Below are 15,420 nucleotides of genomic sequence, written 5' to 3'. Positions count from 1 at the left end.
AATAGCCTGCATCCCCTTACTAGAAGCTTTTTGCTGTACGTGAATATTTTTGGTTCTTTGATGACAGCACTCTGATATTTATACAAGAACAATTAATACACATTTCTTTTTTTTTAAATATTATTATTATGACAACTTTGTCCCAACACAAAGATTTTTCATTTGTTGTCAATATTTATAGGTAGCATTACTATTTAGCTGTGAAATAAAATGAGATTTACATCCATAACCAGTAGAGTGGTAGTTGTGGAACAATTTATCTTGATATCAATTATTATCCTTAAAGGTTAGGTTAGCCATATCGTGCCTTTTCATTAGCCAGAGCCAGTCGACGAATGTTGGCTATGCATCCGGCAGCAGCCTCCTGGAGCTTACTGTCTGGAGATCCCACCATATCAATCAGCAGCTGCAAAAAGAAGGAATAAAAACGTGATATAGATCAATGGCAGCTGATCCAGAAAAGCAAGTTTGTTTTATACTGGTTTATGAAGATATAACTATTCACAGGTATGGGACCTATTATCCAGAATGCTCAGGACCTGTGGTTTTTCGGGGAATTTGGATTTTCATACCTTGGGGTAAATTTATCAAAGAGTGAAGTTCCGCCACTAGAGTGAAATTCCGCAGCTCTCAATTCATTTCTATGGGATTTTGAAAGGCGTATTTATCAATGGGTGAAAGTGAAAGTTCACCCTTTGATAAATACGCCTATAAAAATCCCATAGAAATGAATGGAGAGTGGCGGAATTTCACTCTAGTGGCGGAAACTTCACTATTAACTTCACTCTTTGATAAATATACCCCCTTAAGTCCACTAGGAAATCATGTAAACTTTAAATAAACCCAATAGGCTGGTTTTGCTTCCAATAAGGATTAGTTATATCTTAGTTGGGATCAAGTACAAGGTATTGTTTTACTATTAAAGAGAATAAAGTAAATCATTTTTTTAAATTTGGATTATTTGATTATAATAGAGTCTGTGAGAGATGGCCTTTCCGTAATTCTGAGCTTTTTGAATAACGGGTTTCTGAATAACATATCCTATACCTGTACTACATACAGTAAACGTCAGTGACCAAGTTTTTCATTGTTTGCGTCCCATTTCCTCACAACGTTTCGAAACAAATGGCATTCGGGAACATATGCAGTGTATGGAATAATTTTCCCAATTGCAAAGAGTTCTTTACGCCAGAAAATTTAACAAAACTTGAGAGTAGGTGTTAAGGCTAACTTTGCATAGCGTTAATGATGTAATTAGGGATGCACCCGAATCCAGGATTCGGTTCTGGATTCGGCCTTTTTCACCAGGATTCGGCCGAATCTTTCTGCCTGCCCGAACCCTAATTTGCATATGCAAATTAGGGGCAGGAGGGAAATCGCTTGACTTTTTGTCACAAGACAAGGAAGTAAAAAATGTTTTCCCCTTTCCATCACTAATTTGCATATTCAAATTAGGATTCAGATTCAGTTCGGTATGCGGCCAAATCTTTCACGAAGGATTCAGTTGAATCCAAAATACTGGATTCGGTGCATCCCTAGATGTAATATTCAACATTGAAGGATTTTACATGGAAAATTGTGATTTAAAATAGTGAACTTCATTTTCTACTTATTGATTTCCACTGACCCCTAAACTTAGCCTTTTAATAGCTTCCCAGAGTCGTCTGAGCATGTGCAGAGCCACTGACACTCCTAACCAAAACCAAGATGGAGAGCTCCTGTGCACACATTTACTAGACTGGATCATTGCTGTTATAGAGATACCGGACCTTTAGGATGGAACTTCAATATCATATACAACTGGGAGTTATTGGAAGGAGTTACAATGAAAACACGAGCATGGAAACATTTGCAAGAAGAACTTATTAACTGAAGAAACAGCTCCAGTTTACAATGATTAAAGCAGTTCTTTTCAAAAGAATTGTTCTAGGAAACAGCAGTTAAAATTACTGCTCTATACATATATTATACCTATGGATTTTTTTCATATATGAACTGATATTACAACCCATACATAATTCTTAAAAAAATTAGTCCACCTGGTACATTCAAGATGTTATTCTGAAAAATGCTACAGACTGTCCAGGTATTGGACCAATTATCCAGAATGCTCAGGACCTGGGGTTTTCTGGACAATTAGGGATGCACCAAATCCAGGATTAAGTTCGGGATTCAGTCTTTTTCAGCAGTATTCGAATTCAGCCAAATCCTTCTGCCCGGCCGAACCAAATCTGAATCCTAATTTGCATATGCGAATTAGGGGGAGGGAAATCGTGTGACTTTTTGTCACAAAACAAGAAAGTAAAAATTCTTCCCCCTTCCCAATCCTAATTTGCATATGCAAATTAGGATTCTGTATGCGCCCAAATCTTTTGCAAAGGATTCGGGGGGTTGGCCAAATCCAAGATAGAACATCCCTACTTCCAATAAGGATTGATTATATTTTAGTTGGGATCAAGTACAATGTATTGTTTTATTATTACAGAGAAAAGGGAATCATTTTCGAAAATTTGGCTTATTTGGATTAAATGGAGTCTATGGCTTTTCCATAACTTGGAGCTTTCTGGATAATGGGTTTCCATAAAACAGATACCATATCTATCATAAAATAAAAGGTGAAATGGGGACTCTTAGGGAACAGTTTGGGATATCAAGTTTTATGAGTTGTATAAATTGTAACTGATTCCAATGTATTTCACATGAAAATGTGATGAACTCTCTGAACTCTGTGCATATTCAGCCAGTCCGTGTTTAACATTCTAAAGACCTGGGATCCATCGATATCTGTGAGGAATGACAGTGAAATCACACTTGATTTCATTAACTTAAAATCACCACTTCTAGGGAACTGCACGCGTCATATGCAGGTATAGACTAGAACCCCTAGATTAAAGCTAACAGTTCATGTAGCAGTGATATATGTATTGGTTTATGTACAGGTATGGGACCTGTTATCCAGAATATTTTGAGGAAAAACTTTGACTAAAAATTGTATAGTACGTTTTTTTCAGGCTTTTGCCCCCAATCGTACTTTTTTCCGGGCTAAACCCAGCGCAGACCACGATAAATTCCAATTAGGATAGGGTCCTCTCCCAGTGACTTAAATACAACCTCGGCAGGTCTGAGATGGCAAATTTTCGGATTCAGACTTTTTGCAGTATAAGACTTTAATACATTCCGAAAAATTTGAGTTTAAAAAAAATTTTGAGTTTTGTCTATGATTAAGGGAATGTTTTCCTGAAACGCGTAAGGCGATGTTGTTACCTTGATATGCTACAATAAACCTCCTCATATTCACCCGGAGTGTATTGCTAATTTGGATCCATATTACAGCCGGAACGCTGGTGGCTGAGCACACAGAGTTTACGGAGCTGACTGAAGGGACATGCCGTGGTGGGGTGAGTCTTGAACGGTCATATTTCCATTGACTGTTTTGCCCCCAAAAGCTTAGTAAATAGTAAATAACCCCCGCAATGTTGGGTGACTTTGAATAAAGTGAAACCTCAGTTTTACATCCCCTGATTTTAGGTTTTCTCTCACTTTTGTTTTTTGTGGTCCCATCTGATTTTACATTTTTTTACGGGTTTTATATAATTTTTTTTCTGGTCCCCTGAAAACATGTGTACTGTAGTTACATGGGAATTCTGATAATAACTCGGTGCAAAAGATATAAATAAACATCGAAATAACTCGCCTTAGCAAAAGGCTTTTCGATTCTTTGCATGAAGAAAAATCATGCGTTTGCTTCAATTTAACAGTTTCAAGTGATTATATGATGTGCATGTACAAGTCTTCAGTAGCACTTTATCTTTACTTTATTGCTGTCAAATTAAATAAACATTTGTTATTCTGCAAAGTCTCAGCCTAGTACAGTATATAAACCCGAACAATTGCATGAGGCTGCTCTGAGTGCTTCTGTGGTTAACGGCAAGAGCCAAGTCGGAAGGAAAAAGACATTCCCGGCATATTCTTAAAGCAAGATAAATTCAGAAGAGAAATACAGATGAAAGATGAAGTTGCTAGCTGAGGACAGTGCCAGATTCCACTTTTCTGGCACGCCGCACCACTGGCAGATATATCCAGTAGCAATCTTTTCCATTAAAAACGACCTGCATATATTTTGCTTCACTCACTTTGTGTATTTCCAGTCAATCTTACAAGTGTTTAATGATGTATTTAAAGTCATAATGAGTCCTCCTCACGCTGACAATGTACATGTGCGCTTGAAGTCATTTGTGGCAATTCTTAGAACCCACAAACAGACTAATCCGTAGAACAATAGCGAGATCTTTTCTTTTATTATCACATTTTCCCTTTGTGGTCTCCAATTAAATTATAAGGCATGAATGTATAATGAATTTCTGGGATTCTGGATTCGGTAGCCACGAAACGCATTAAGCGGGAAGCCTATTGTATGTCCTAGGCATGCGTTTATCATTTTAAAAGATTCTTCAATAAATTTCGACTTTTTAATGGACTAAACTTCGGCTCCTTTGGTGCTCCATTTTCTTCGTATTCTATATTGAATTTGACTGCGTGGGATCCCAGTGTTTGTGCAGCACGTTGGAGCACAATTTCCGACCGGTAAGTGCCCATGTTTATTCATTTATGGTAAGCGGTTTATGCATTATGGTAAGTGGTTTATTCATTATGGTAAGTGGTAGGTAGTCCTGAATCTTATCAGAATCTTGTTTATCTGCATTTCTTATATCTACTTTCTCATTTTCTGCCTTATTATTTTGTCCACACCCACAGTGGCCTCAGTCCACGCACATGGCACTAGGGCATGTCCCCATGTTATTCTAATCTGAAATGATCATGACACTATTAATAATACTGAAAATAGGGTTTAAGAGGAGCTACAGAAATGTCTGGGAGAAAGGTAGAACAATGGAGTTGTAGGACTAGGAAAAACATGAGATTCACATCACTGCCATAAAAACTAGGAGATTCCCCATCAGTAAAAACTCATGCTTCTCTTTATAGTTCCAAGAGATACATACATAGCTGAAATAATTGTAAAATGTGCTTAATAAACCTTTAAAAGGCAACATTCACATTTATCAGGAGAAACCCTTAATTCAACCTCATGGTATATTATGGGGGGTATTTACTAAAACGTGACTTTTTCTCACTCAAAAAAACCATAATCCCCTTAATTTATCAATAAATCTGAGGAAAAAGTAGTGACAAAATCGCGTGACAATTCGAAACGTGTGACTTTTGCAAATTGTTGGCCAGAAACTTTGTCAAACAAAACAAACAGCCTGAAACTATGAAAACCATGAAGACAAAAAACATGTTTCAATTATTAAAGAGATAATCTGCCATTGAGTTGATAGATGTAAGATGGAGTATTTTTGAAAAATTCTCAAAGTATCTCAATAAATTAGTTTTTTTTCCTTCTAAAAATTCAACATTTTTCCCTTGACAAGAAAAATGTGAGATTTAATAAATAGAACTCCAAATCTAGAACACCAAGGGGCACATTTACTTAGCTCGAGTGAAGGAATAGAAGAAAGAATACTTCGAATTTCGAATGATTTTTTTGGCTACTTCGACCTTCGACTTAGAATCGAACGTTTTGGACTAAACGTCGTTCGACTATTCGACCATTCGATAGTCGAAGTACTGTCTCTTTAAAAAAAACTTCGGCCAGCTACTTCGCCACCTAAAACCTACCGAACATCAATGTCCCCATAGGCTTTCTAACAATTTTCTGATTGAAGGAAAATCATTCGATCGATGGATTATAATATTATAACGATATTTGAAGTCGAAGGATTTTACTTCGACAGTCGAATATTGAGGGTTAATTAACCCTCGATATTCGACCCTATGTAAAGTGCCCCTAAATAAGAGGCCTTGCTCTATATATAGATAAGTAAATATTGGTCAATCGTTCGATCGTAGGAAATGCGGTAAATCCTTCGACTTCGATATTCGAAGTCGAAGGATTTTACTTCAACGGTCGAATATCGAGGGTTAATTAACCCTCAATATTCGACCCTATGTAAATGTGCCCCTAAATAAGAGGCCTTGCTCCATATATAGATAAGTAAATATTGGTCAATCTTCCTTTCTGAGGTCTTTGCCCTGATGGGATCAGAAACGCAAGCAGCGAGCTCTTATTATGTATTCCAAATGTCAAATAACTTGATAGTATTATTCTTGTCAATGGATTGAATAAAGGTTCCAAAACTTCATAACCTCAAAAAGTAGACATAAAACCACATTTTTTAATTGGCAGCTGTAAATTAAAAACTGCTCAAACATGGCGGCACCCTTAATGTGAACTCTAGGTTTGCCATTCCCAGCAGAGTAGGGAGGGGGGGAATGTTAGCTCTTGGCATCCCATTTGCAACGCTCTTTTAATTTTTAAGGCATTTAAGTTACAGTAGCGATTAAAAAACTGCATGAAAAATGGATTCACTTGTCTTTATGAACTTTGTGATTGTGACACGACTGATACAGACTACAAGCAAGGGATTATGATGTTTTTTTAGAGTTGATGAATATACAAGTTATTTGGGCTCTCGCTAGCAACTAATTCATTTCAAATGACAGGCATCACTTTAATTTATACTTATCTTGCACAGGAGACAGCGTTGCTTCCAGGAATAATACAAACTATGTTAGTGCAGGTTCAGAATTGTGTAAAATAATTCCGAAACCAGAAGATGAATTGTTTTTCTACCCAATAAATTTGCAGTAGTAGCTGTGTTGCTTTCCCAGGTGTTATTTCTTTATCTTCTTCATATGGTTTTATTGTAATATTAAATTGGTTGCCCAAAGTATCACTTGTTCTTATTCAAATAAACTATATATGTTTAAAGATGCTATACAAGTGTCAGAGGCAAGATCCAGATGTCAAATCAGCAGTTAAAAGGGAAGAAAGAGGACTGACCAACTTGGTAGGGTTTTGGCCAAGCCATATTAGAGTAATTTTTGATGACCAGTAACCTAAATAATATACAATGCAAGCCACAATCAGGTTTAGGAACTTAAAGTAACAATTACTTTCAAAAGTAGACTTATCAGCAAAAAAAGATCAACCTATAGGTAACTTTTTGAGGTCTATTTATTAAACCTCAAATTTTTCTGGTTGAAAACGTTTTGGGGGGAATTTTTGAGATTTATTATGCTCTGAAGCTGCTAAAAATCAGATTCCAAAAATACTCCAGCTAAAAAAATGTCGAATTCATGTAGAAGCCAATGGCAGATGGTCCCTTTAACAATTAGAACATGTTTTTTACCTTCATGATTCTTAATAGTTTGAGCTGCGTGCGCTGGTTTTCATTCGATAACCTGGTAAATTTGAGTTTTTAGGGCAAAAAGTTGCACAATTGGAATTGAGGCTCTGTTTGGTCATGACCTTTTGTCTCATCGTTTTTTTTTCAAGAACTTTTGTTGGCAAATAAAGGACATTCGTGTTTGAGAGTTTGTTTACATTTTTTTTTAAATAAACTGAGAAAAAGTAGAGTTTTAGTAAATAACTACCTTAATGTACTTTAATATTTTTTCTAGTTAGTAGCTTTTAGGGGCACATTTACTATGGGTCGAATATCGAGAGTTAATTAACCCTCGATATTCGACTGCCGAATGTAAATCCTTCGACTTCGAATATCGAAGTCGAAGGATTTACCGCAAATAGTTCGATCGAACAAAAAATCGCTTCGATTCGAAGGATTTTAACCCATCGATCTAATGATTTTTCTACGACATAAAAATTGATAGAAAGCCTGGCACCTCGGTAGGTTTTAGGTGGCGAAGTAGGGGGTCGAAGTTTTTTTTAAAGAGACAGTACTTCGACTATCGAATGGTCGAATATTCTAACGATTTTTAGTTCGAATCGTTGGATTCGAAGTCAAAGGTCGAAGTAGCCAATTCGATGGTCGAAGTAGCCAAAAAATCATTTGAAATTCGAAGTTATTTTTATTCTATTCCTTCACTCGAGCTAAGTAAATGGTCAGTTTTACTTTGATAAAATTGCCACCATACAACGCTCTATAGGGAAACTGCAGTATGATGTCCACATCAAGGAAATATTTATTTCATTTAAAGCTCTGTTCAAATCTTTATAGTTAAGAAGTGTTGGTATAAGTCTGGATTGCACCATTGGTGGAAGTGTATTAGTGTCACTATTTACTTGGTCATGTTTCAAAGAACCGGACCCTCTCTCCAAAGAGAACAAATCTATCTTGTAGCTCTCCAGTTTGGTTAATTTTTTCTAAAATTATATGGGTTTATACATCCCCTACTCTCTACTGAATACACCACTGAGACCATACCTTGTAGCTTTTGTTTAGAATATCAAAAGTAAGGTTTGACATCCATAGAATGAAAGGACGTATTTATTGAACATTTATTCTCTGCATATTTGCATACATACACGTGATTGCCATACTGTTTTACAGTTAAAAGAAAAGTAAGAATACAGTACAGACAGCTTAGCAATAACACCTCTAATGATGTTTTTCCTGCTGTTTCTGGGATATGATCAAGGTTTTCTATAATAAAAGCATGCATTTTGGCAACACCCATTAAAATATGAAATTACAAATATGCAGTGAAAGAACATTCTGTGCACAGAGTACCTTACATCCTCATTTTTTACTTTTTAATTAAGAAGGAATAAATGAAAGATAAACCTTAATAAAATAAGCACTGATTGTTGAGCTTAAGATTTAAACAGGGTTCATTTTTTTTGCTCTGTCTATAAACATTTCTAAGGGGCCGATTCACTAAGGGTCGAATATCGAGGGTTAATTAACCCTCGATATTCGACTAGGAATTGAAATCCTTCGACTTCGAAGGAATATCCTTCGATCAAAATAAGTTAGTCAAGCCTATGGGGACCTTCCCCATAGGCTAACATTGACTTCGGTAGCTTTTAGATGGCGAACTAGGGGGTCGAAGTATTTTTTAAAGAGACAGTATTTGACTATCGAACGGTCGAATAGTCGAACGATTTTTACTTCGAATCCTTCAATTCGAAGTCGTAGTCGAAGGTCGAAGTAGCCCATTCGATGGTCGAAGAAGCCAAAAAAAAACATCGAAATTCGAAGTTTTTTACCTTTGAATCCTTCACTCGAAGTTAGTGAATCGGCCCCTAAGTGTCTGATCACTTAAGTGCTTGGAATATTCTGCCTTTATATCCTGATGTCTTTCACTGAGCAATGAGCCATTCGAAAAAAATACTGGAACTGAATAAAATAGACATTACATTTAGGTGCAGGGTAGTCCTTTTTGGAAGCCATTCCAGGTGCAAAAATCAAAAAAGACTTTACGGTAGCAAAGAATACATCACACATTTTGGGGCAGATTTACATAAGGTCGAATATTGAGGGTTAATTAACCCTCGATATTCGACTGCCGAATGTAAATCCTTCGACTTCGAATATCGAAGTCGAAGGATTTAGCGCAAATAGTACGATCGAACGAAAAAGGATTTTAATCCATCGATCGAATGATTTCTCTTCGACCAAAAAATTGCTAGGAAGCCTATGGGGACCTTCCCCATAGGCTAACATTACACCTTGGTAGGTTTTAGGTGGTGAAGTAGGGGGTCGAAGTTTTTTTTAAAGAGACAGTACTTCGACTATGGAATAGTCGAATAGTCGAACGATTTTTAGTTTGAATCGTTCGATTCAAAGTCGTATTCCTGCACTCGAGCAAAGTAACTGGGCCCCTTAATGTGGATACAATTTCAAGGTGGGTAATTATGTTTTTATATAAATAATTTAGCATATAAGACCTTGAAGCAATTGACTGCATGCTAGTGACCTCTTTAGCGCCACTTACCTTTACCACTCCATTTTCATGCATTGTTATGCAGTTGTTGGCATCTTCTGATAGCTGGTACAGGGCTTGAGCTGTGGCTTGATGGACTAAAGGATCACTGGATTTTAGGTAGTGCACCAAGGGTGCTACAGCTTTAGACTCTCCAAAAGCCACTCTATTGTTTCCCCACATACAGCAACGAGAGATTGCTTCAGCTAAGTGGCGCCTCAATTTATCATCAGTCTGGCAGAAAATAAGACAGATAATATAATAGGTCTCATTTCATAGTAGTTTAAACAGTTCCATACAAAGTGGGAACAATGATTTTTTTTAAGTTTTCTTAATGTTTCACATATATACACAGTCCAATAAAGAGAGGATTTTTATTACTGGTTTTTCATGACTAAAAAGGTAAAGATTGTCATGTGTAGATGTCCTCGGAAACATCTAAGAGCAGCGCTGTCTTGGTTTTTTGCAATTCACAGCATTCTGTCTTTCTTCACCACATGAAAAGTGGTTGGTATGTTGATAAATGTTCAATAGCTAGCTATCATGGGATTTATAGGAAAAAGACATTTAGGGGATTATTTATTATGTTCCGAATATCCGAAATTCAAATAATTCGTAGTTTTCGGACTAAAAAAAACCTACAAATTTTTCGGGATTTATTAAAGCTTGATGGTCTTAAAAGGTCTCAAAGCTCTCGAGATCCTGTATAAGTCAATGGGGAAGGTGGCACACAGGTGATGCTAGCAGGATAAACCTTGCTCATGTATTAAGTGTATTGCAGCATGCAACGTTTCAGGGTGACCCCCCATTATCAAGCATGCTTGATAAAGGGGGTCACCCCAAAACGTTGCATGCTGCAATACACTTAATAAATTAGCAAGGTTTATCCTGCTAGCATCACCTGTATGCCAGTGAAGGGGGGACGCCGATTCCTCCATTGCTGTGCACCGGGTATCACCACTCTAGAAGGCCAGGGTGTGCGAGTGCAACCAGATTTTTCCCAGTGTCTGCGCTGCTGTCCGTACTGATATCCACTAATTTCAGGGATTTTGGACCAAAATGTCCAAAAAATTTGTGGTATTTACTGAAAAGTATGAAAAATTCATACTTTTCGTGCAAAGCTCTGAAGTTATTTGGCTTTTTTTAATGATAAATAAGGTCCATTCGGGCAGTCGCAGTTGATCGGATTTTTATGTTAAAAATACTTCAGACTTTGATAAGTAACCCCCTTACTGTACATGTAAGAACGAGAAATACAGAAGGTGGCAAAGGCAGGACTAAATGATTAATACAATACAGCTGCTAAATTGGGGGTCTTTGTGGCCTCCCAACAGATGCTTATGGCCTCCAGCCTACCTAAGAAGCCAGAAGTCATCTTTGTATGACATCATACAGTTTACATTTTTCAGTTTGAAATTGTGTTAGATTTAATAATTGGTCTGCCATATTGAAAACACTGTGTAGCTTCATGGGAGGCTTCATGTCACACTCTTTTTGACACAAAATAAAATGTTGTACACAAATACCTTACAGCATCTCTTCTAGTCAAACATTACCAGAATGTAATAGAGGAATAAATTTACAAACCGTATTTGCTAAAGCAGATAACAGTGGAACTACTCCATGATCTGTTATAACTGCTAAATTCTCCTCATCCTTCGCTATGTTAGTGATAGCCGCACAGACACTTGCCAGAACCTCTTTCTTTTCAGATTTCAATAAATTTACAATAAGTTCTAAGCCTCCAACAAATGATCGAACCATCTCTCCGGCATCCTATTGAAAAGAAAACCATATACATAACTGTGATGATACACAAATTAATATCAAAATATTTTAAATCTGTTTTGCTCATTTACAATTATTGCAATTTTTTGATGTTAGGTTTTTTTTTTAATTGGAGTTAAATTTCAAATGCAACAGCCTGAAGAAATAAAAGTCAAAAGCTTTTCAGCATTTTTTTTTTTAAATGAAAGTGCTTTATTCAGATACAATTGACATATATATTTATATATATATAGCCAAGGCATCTTGGTACAACTGAAAAAGAAGGAAGAAAATGGAAAGAAAAAAAAAACTATAGAAAAAAAGCAAACATTAAGGGGGGTATTTACTAAAACTCGACTTTTTTTTATAATAAAAATTTTTTGACCAAACTCCCAAACCTGAATCCCCTTAATTTACTAATAAGCATGTTCTAAAAAGTTGGTGCAGGAAAAAGTCGAGACAATTAAAATCATATGACTTTTTCGAAATTAGCTGGGGTATTTTGGGATTCGGATTTTTAGCAGCTTGAAAGCATAATAAATAGAAACATTAAAGATTTTTGCCCTCTAACAATTTAGATTTTTTTCCCCTTTACAACTTGACCAGAAAAAGTTGAGTCTTAATAAATAGGCCCCTAAATGTACATGGTTGTAGAAAAAGAATGACAAGATCAGTTATAGGTTTTGGGTGGAGCAGTGTCTGGACATTAGGCTCTGGGCTATTGAGCTTTTCTGCATATTTTTTTGATAACCATGAAAACTAGGAATGTATTGAATCCAGGATTCGGATAGGGATTTGGCAAATCCTTTCACAATTGGCGGTATTGGGATTCATCAGAACCCCGAATTCAAATTTGTGTAATTTTTTAGGTTTTTTTTTTTACTTTGAATAAACTCACTATGTAAAAAAAATGAATGTTACCTTATTTAAAAAAAATGAATAAATAAAATCGTGAGAAAAATGAAAAAAATACCTCAAATTAACATTCTACTCATCATTTTAGTAAGTTTACAAACTCAAACAAATTAAAAAACTTGAATTGAATAAATAGTTTCATTTCTGGCTAGGACAGCTCCCATTGACTTCTACATGACCTCACAAGTTTCACATACTTTTCTCCCTTAATTAATATTGATTTTTTGTGGAAAAAACAAGGCAAACATTGATAAATAACCCCCTTAAAGTGATGTGACTGACCAACAACTCAACATGACAATTTTCTGATGACTTTTGAAAATTTTTTCTCAAATGTTGATATGCAAATTAGGGCTTGGATTTGGTTCAAGAGTTGGCCAAATCATTTGACAATACAGGGACACATGCAAAAGTTATAAATGCAAAACCCCAACACAAATTATGTAGTCTTTAAAGGGCCAATGAAATGAACAAAATGCATTTATACTAGGGGGCTAATTTATTACTAGCCAAGTTTCGGGTTTAGCTGAAACACTTCAGAAAATATGAGTGAGTTCTCTAAAATGCTCGTGTACAATCGGGCATTGGATTTTTATTCCACAAGTAGGATTTTATTTTTACCACATTTTTATTTTCGTAAAAATAAACAAATTTCTGTACTTCCTCTGAATTGCCACTACAGCAAACACACTTCCATAACTCTGAGCAGGAAAAAACAATGGCTGAAGAGATTGAGTTAGGGGCAGATTTCAGACATTTATGGAACTTTCATGAACTGAAACAACGGACCAAACAATTGTGTGGGGCAGCTTGCTTATTTAGATCAATATTGATGGCTAAGGATATTGTCATTGATTTTGCCTTCAGGATTTGTTTTCCGAGCTATTAAAGTGATTAGCCTGGTAGCTGAATTTTAGAGAGTCTGCCACTTAGGGTCTAATTTTTTTCCTGGAGATAAAGTCAACTGAGCTACTCAGCTCTCAAAGAGAAGGTCCCCATTTCTAGGAGCTAAAAGTAGTGAGTATCCCTTGAATGCTTTACATGACTAGCATTCAAATAATCAAGGTTAGCTCCTGTAGGGATTCCCCTTCCTCTTGGCTCTTGGCTAATGATCATGATCCCAGACTTAGGGGGTTATTTACTAAACTCCGAATGCAAGAATCACAAAAAATTTGTGATTTTTTTATTATAAAATCAGACCTTTAAAAAAAATCAAGAATTTTTCAGAATTTATTAAACCTTGAGGATGGAAATGTCTAAATCTGAAAATCCGGCATCTCAGACCTGTCGAGGTTGCATATAAGTCAATGGGAGTAGTCCCAATGATTTTTTGATGTGCGCTGGGTTTCGTGCAATACCCCGAAGTTTTCGGGTGAAAATTCCAAAAAAATTGTGAAATTCGTGAAAATCGGATGAAGAAATCCAAAAAATTTGATTTTTACCCGCAAAGCAAATTTTCAGGAAAATGTAGTAATAATTAAGCGTAAAAAACCTGAGCGGATTTGATCTGAGTTTGTAGCAGAAAATATTGAGATAAATTCGGACTTTGATAAATAACACCTTTAAGTGTCTACTTTTAACAGTTTCTTTGTAGAGGTATGGGATCATTTATCCAAAACCCCATAATCTAGAAAGCTTCAATTAATGGGAAGGCCATCTCCCATAGACTTCATTTTATACAAATAATTAAATAAATTTTAAAAATATTGGAAATTATTTTTAATAAACTTAAGATGTGATGATCCAAATTATGGAAAGATGACTTATCTGGAAACACCGGTTCCCAAGCATTCCAGATAATAGATGTTATACCTGTATAATATATATGATCCACAGTGCAGGCTTATTTATTATGAGAAATTTAAATACAGCTAATGATGTGGCAAAAGCATGAAGTCTACTTTTGCAGATGAATTAGCAACGGATTCGCGCCTGGCGAATAAATTCGCCCATCACTAGCAACGGCAGAAACGTTTGGGCCTCAGTTGAGACGTTTAATAATTTTTTTTTCCAATAGAGGGAAAATGTACTAATTGAAGTTGATCAAGTTTTCTGCTATGTGCTTTTTTCAGCAAAAATAATTCACAATGACAATTTTTTAATGAATTAGTCTTAAAGAGTTCCATTCAAAACCCATGCAAAAATATTTATCTAACCTTCTTCCCTCCCCAATTACAAACAGACACAACAAATCAGAAAAATGTAATGAAAAACAATCAAAAGCAACTGCTGCTAAAGTAGTTAAAGGCAGAGAGAAGTACTATAGCACAGGGTTCACCGCAGGTTTAACTCAGAAAGCACATCTCTGTATATTTAACATGTGTAATTTGATTATTTAGTCCACAACAGGTACTAGTTAAAGGAATAGTTCAGTGTGAAAATAAAAACTGTGTAAATAGATAGGCTGTGCAAAATAAAAAATGTTTCTAATATAGTTAGTTAGCCAAAAATGTAATATATAAAGGCTGGAGTGATAAGATGTCTAATAAAACAGCCAGAATCCAACTTCCTGCTTTTCAGCTCTATAACTCTGAGTTAGTCAGCGACTTGAAGGGGGGCCACATGGTACATTTCTGTTCAGTGAGTTTGTAATTGATCCTCAGCATTCAGCTCAGATTCAAAAGCAACAGATATGACCCATGTGGCCCCCCCTCAAGTCTCTGATTGGTTACTGCCTGGTAGCCAGGGCAACCAGTCAGTGTAAACCAAGAGAGCTGAAAAGCAGGAAGTAGTTTCTGACTGACTTGTTATACATAAAATCACTCCAGCCTTTATACATTACATTTTTGGCTAACTAACAATATTAGAAACATTTTTTATTGTGCACAGCCTATCTATTTACCCAGTTTTTATTTTTACACTGAACAATTCCTTTAATGTTTCCTCTTTTTAGTGTTTAACAGGTACAAATGGTTTATTTTGAATCTACAAGGAACTTTTCCTTGT

At 36.0% G+C, this 15,420-nt stretch overlaps 1 protein-coding gene across 1 annotated transcript in view; it reads right to left on the bottom strand.

Moving 5' to 3' along the window:
* Positions 1–233: 233 nt before the first annotated feature.
* Positions 234–15,420, bottom strand: part of odad2.S (outer dynein arm docking complex subunit 2 S homeolog) — a 90,862-nt gene continuing 75,675 nt past the window's right edge. Inside the window, exons 18-20 of the mRNA XM_041567398.1 lie at positions 11,380–11,568; positions 9,805–10,026; positions 234–406 (exon numbers count right to left, since the gene is read on the bottom strand). Coding sequence (XP_041423332.1) covers positions 293–406; positions 9,805–10,026; positions 11,380–11,568 — 525 coding nt within the window. The 3' untranslated portion in view covers positions 234–292. The remainder of the gene's footprint in view (positions 407–9,804; positions 10,027–11,379; positions 11,569–15,420) is intronic.

Source organism: Xenopus laevis, chromosome 6S, assembly GCF_017654675.1.
Source record: "Xenopus laevis strain J_2021 chromosome 6S, Xenopus_laevis_v10.1, whole genome shotgun sequence".
Taxonomy (NCBI): Eukaryota; Metazoa; Chordata; class Amphibia; order Anura; family Pipidae; genus Xenopus; species Xenopus laevis.
This window is presented reverse-complemented; position numbering and strand designations above follow the sequence as displayed.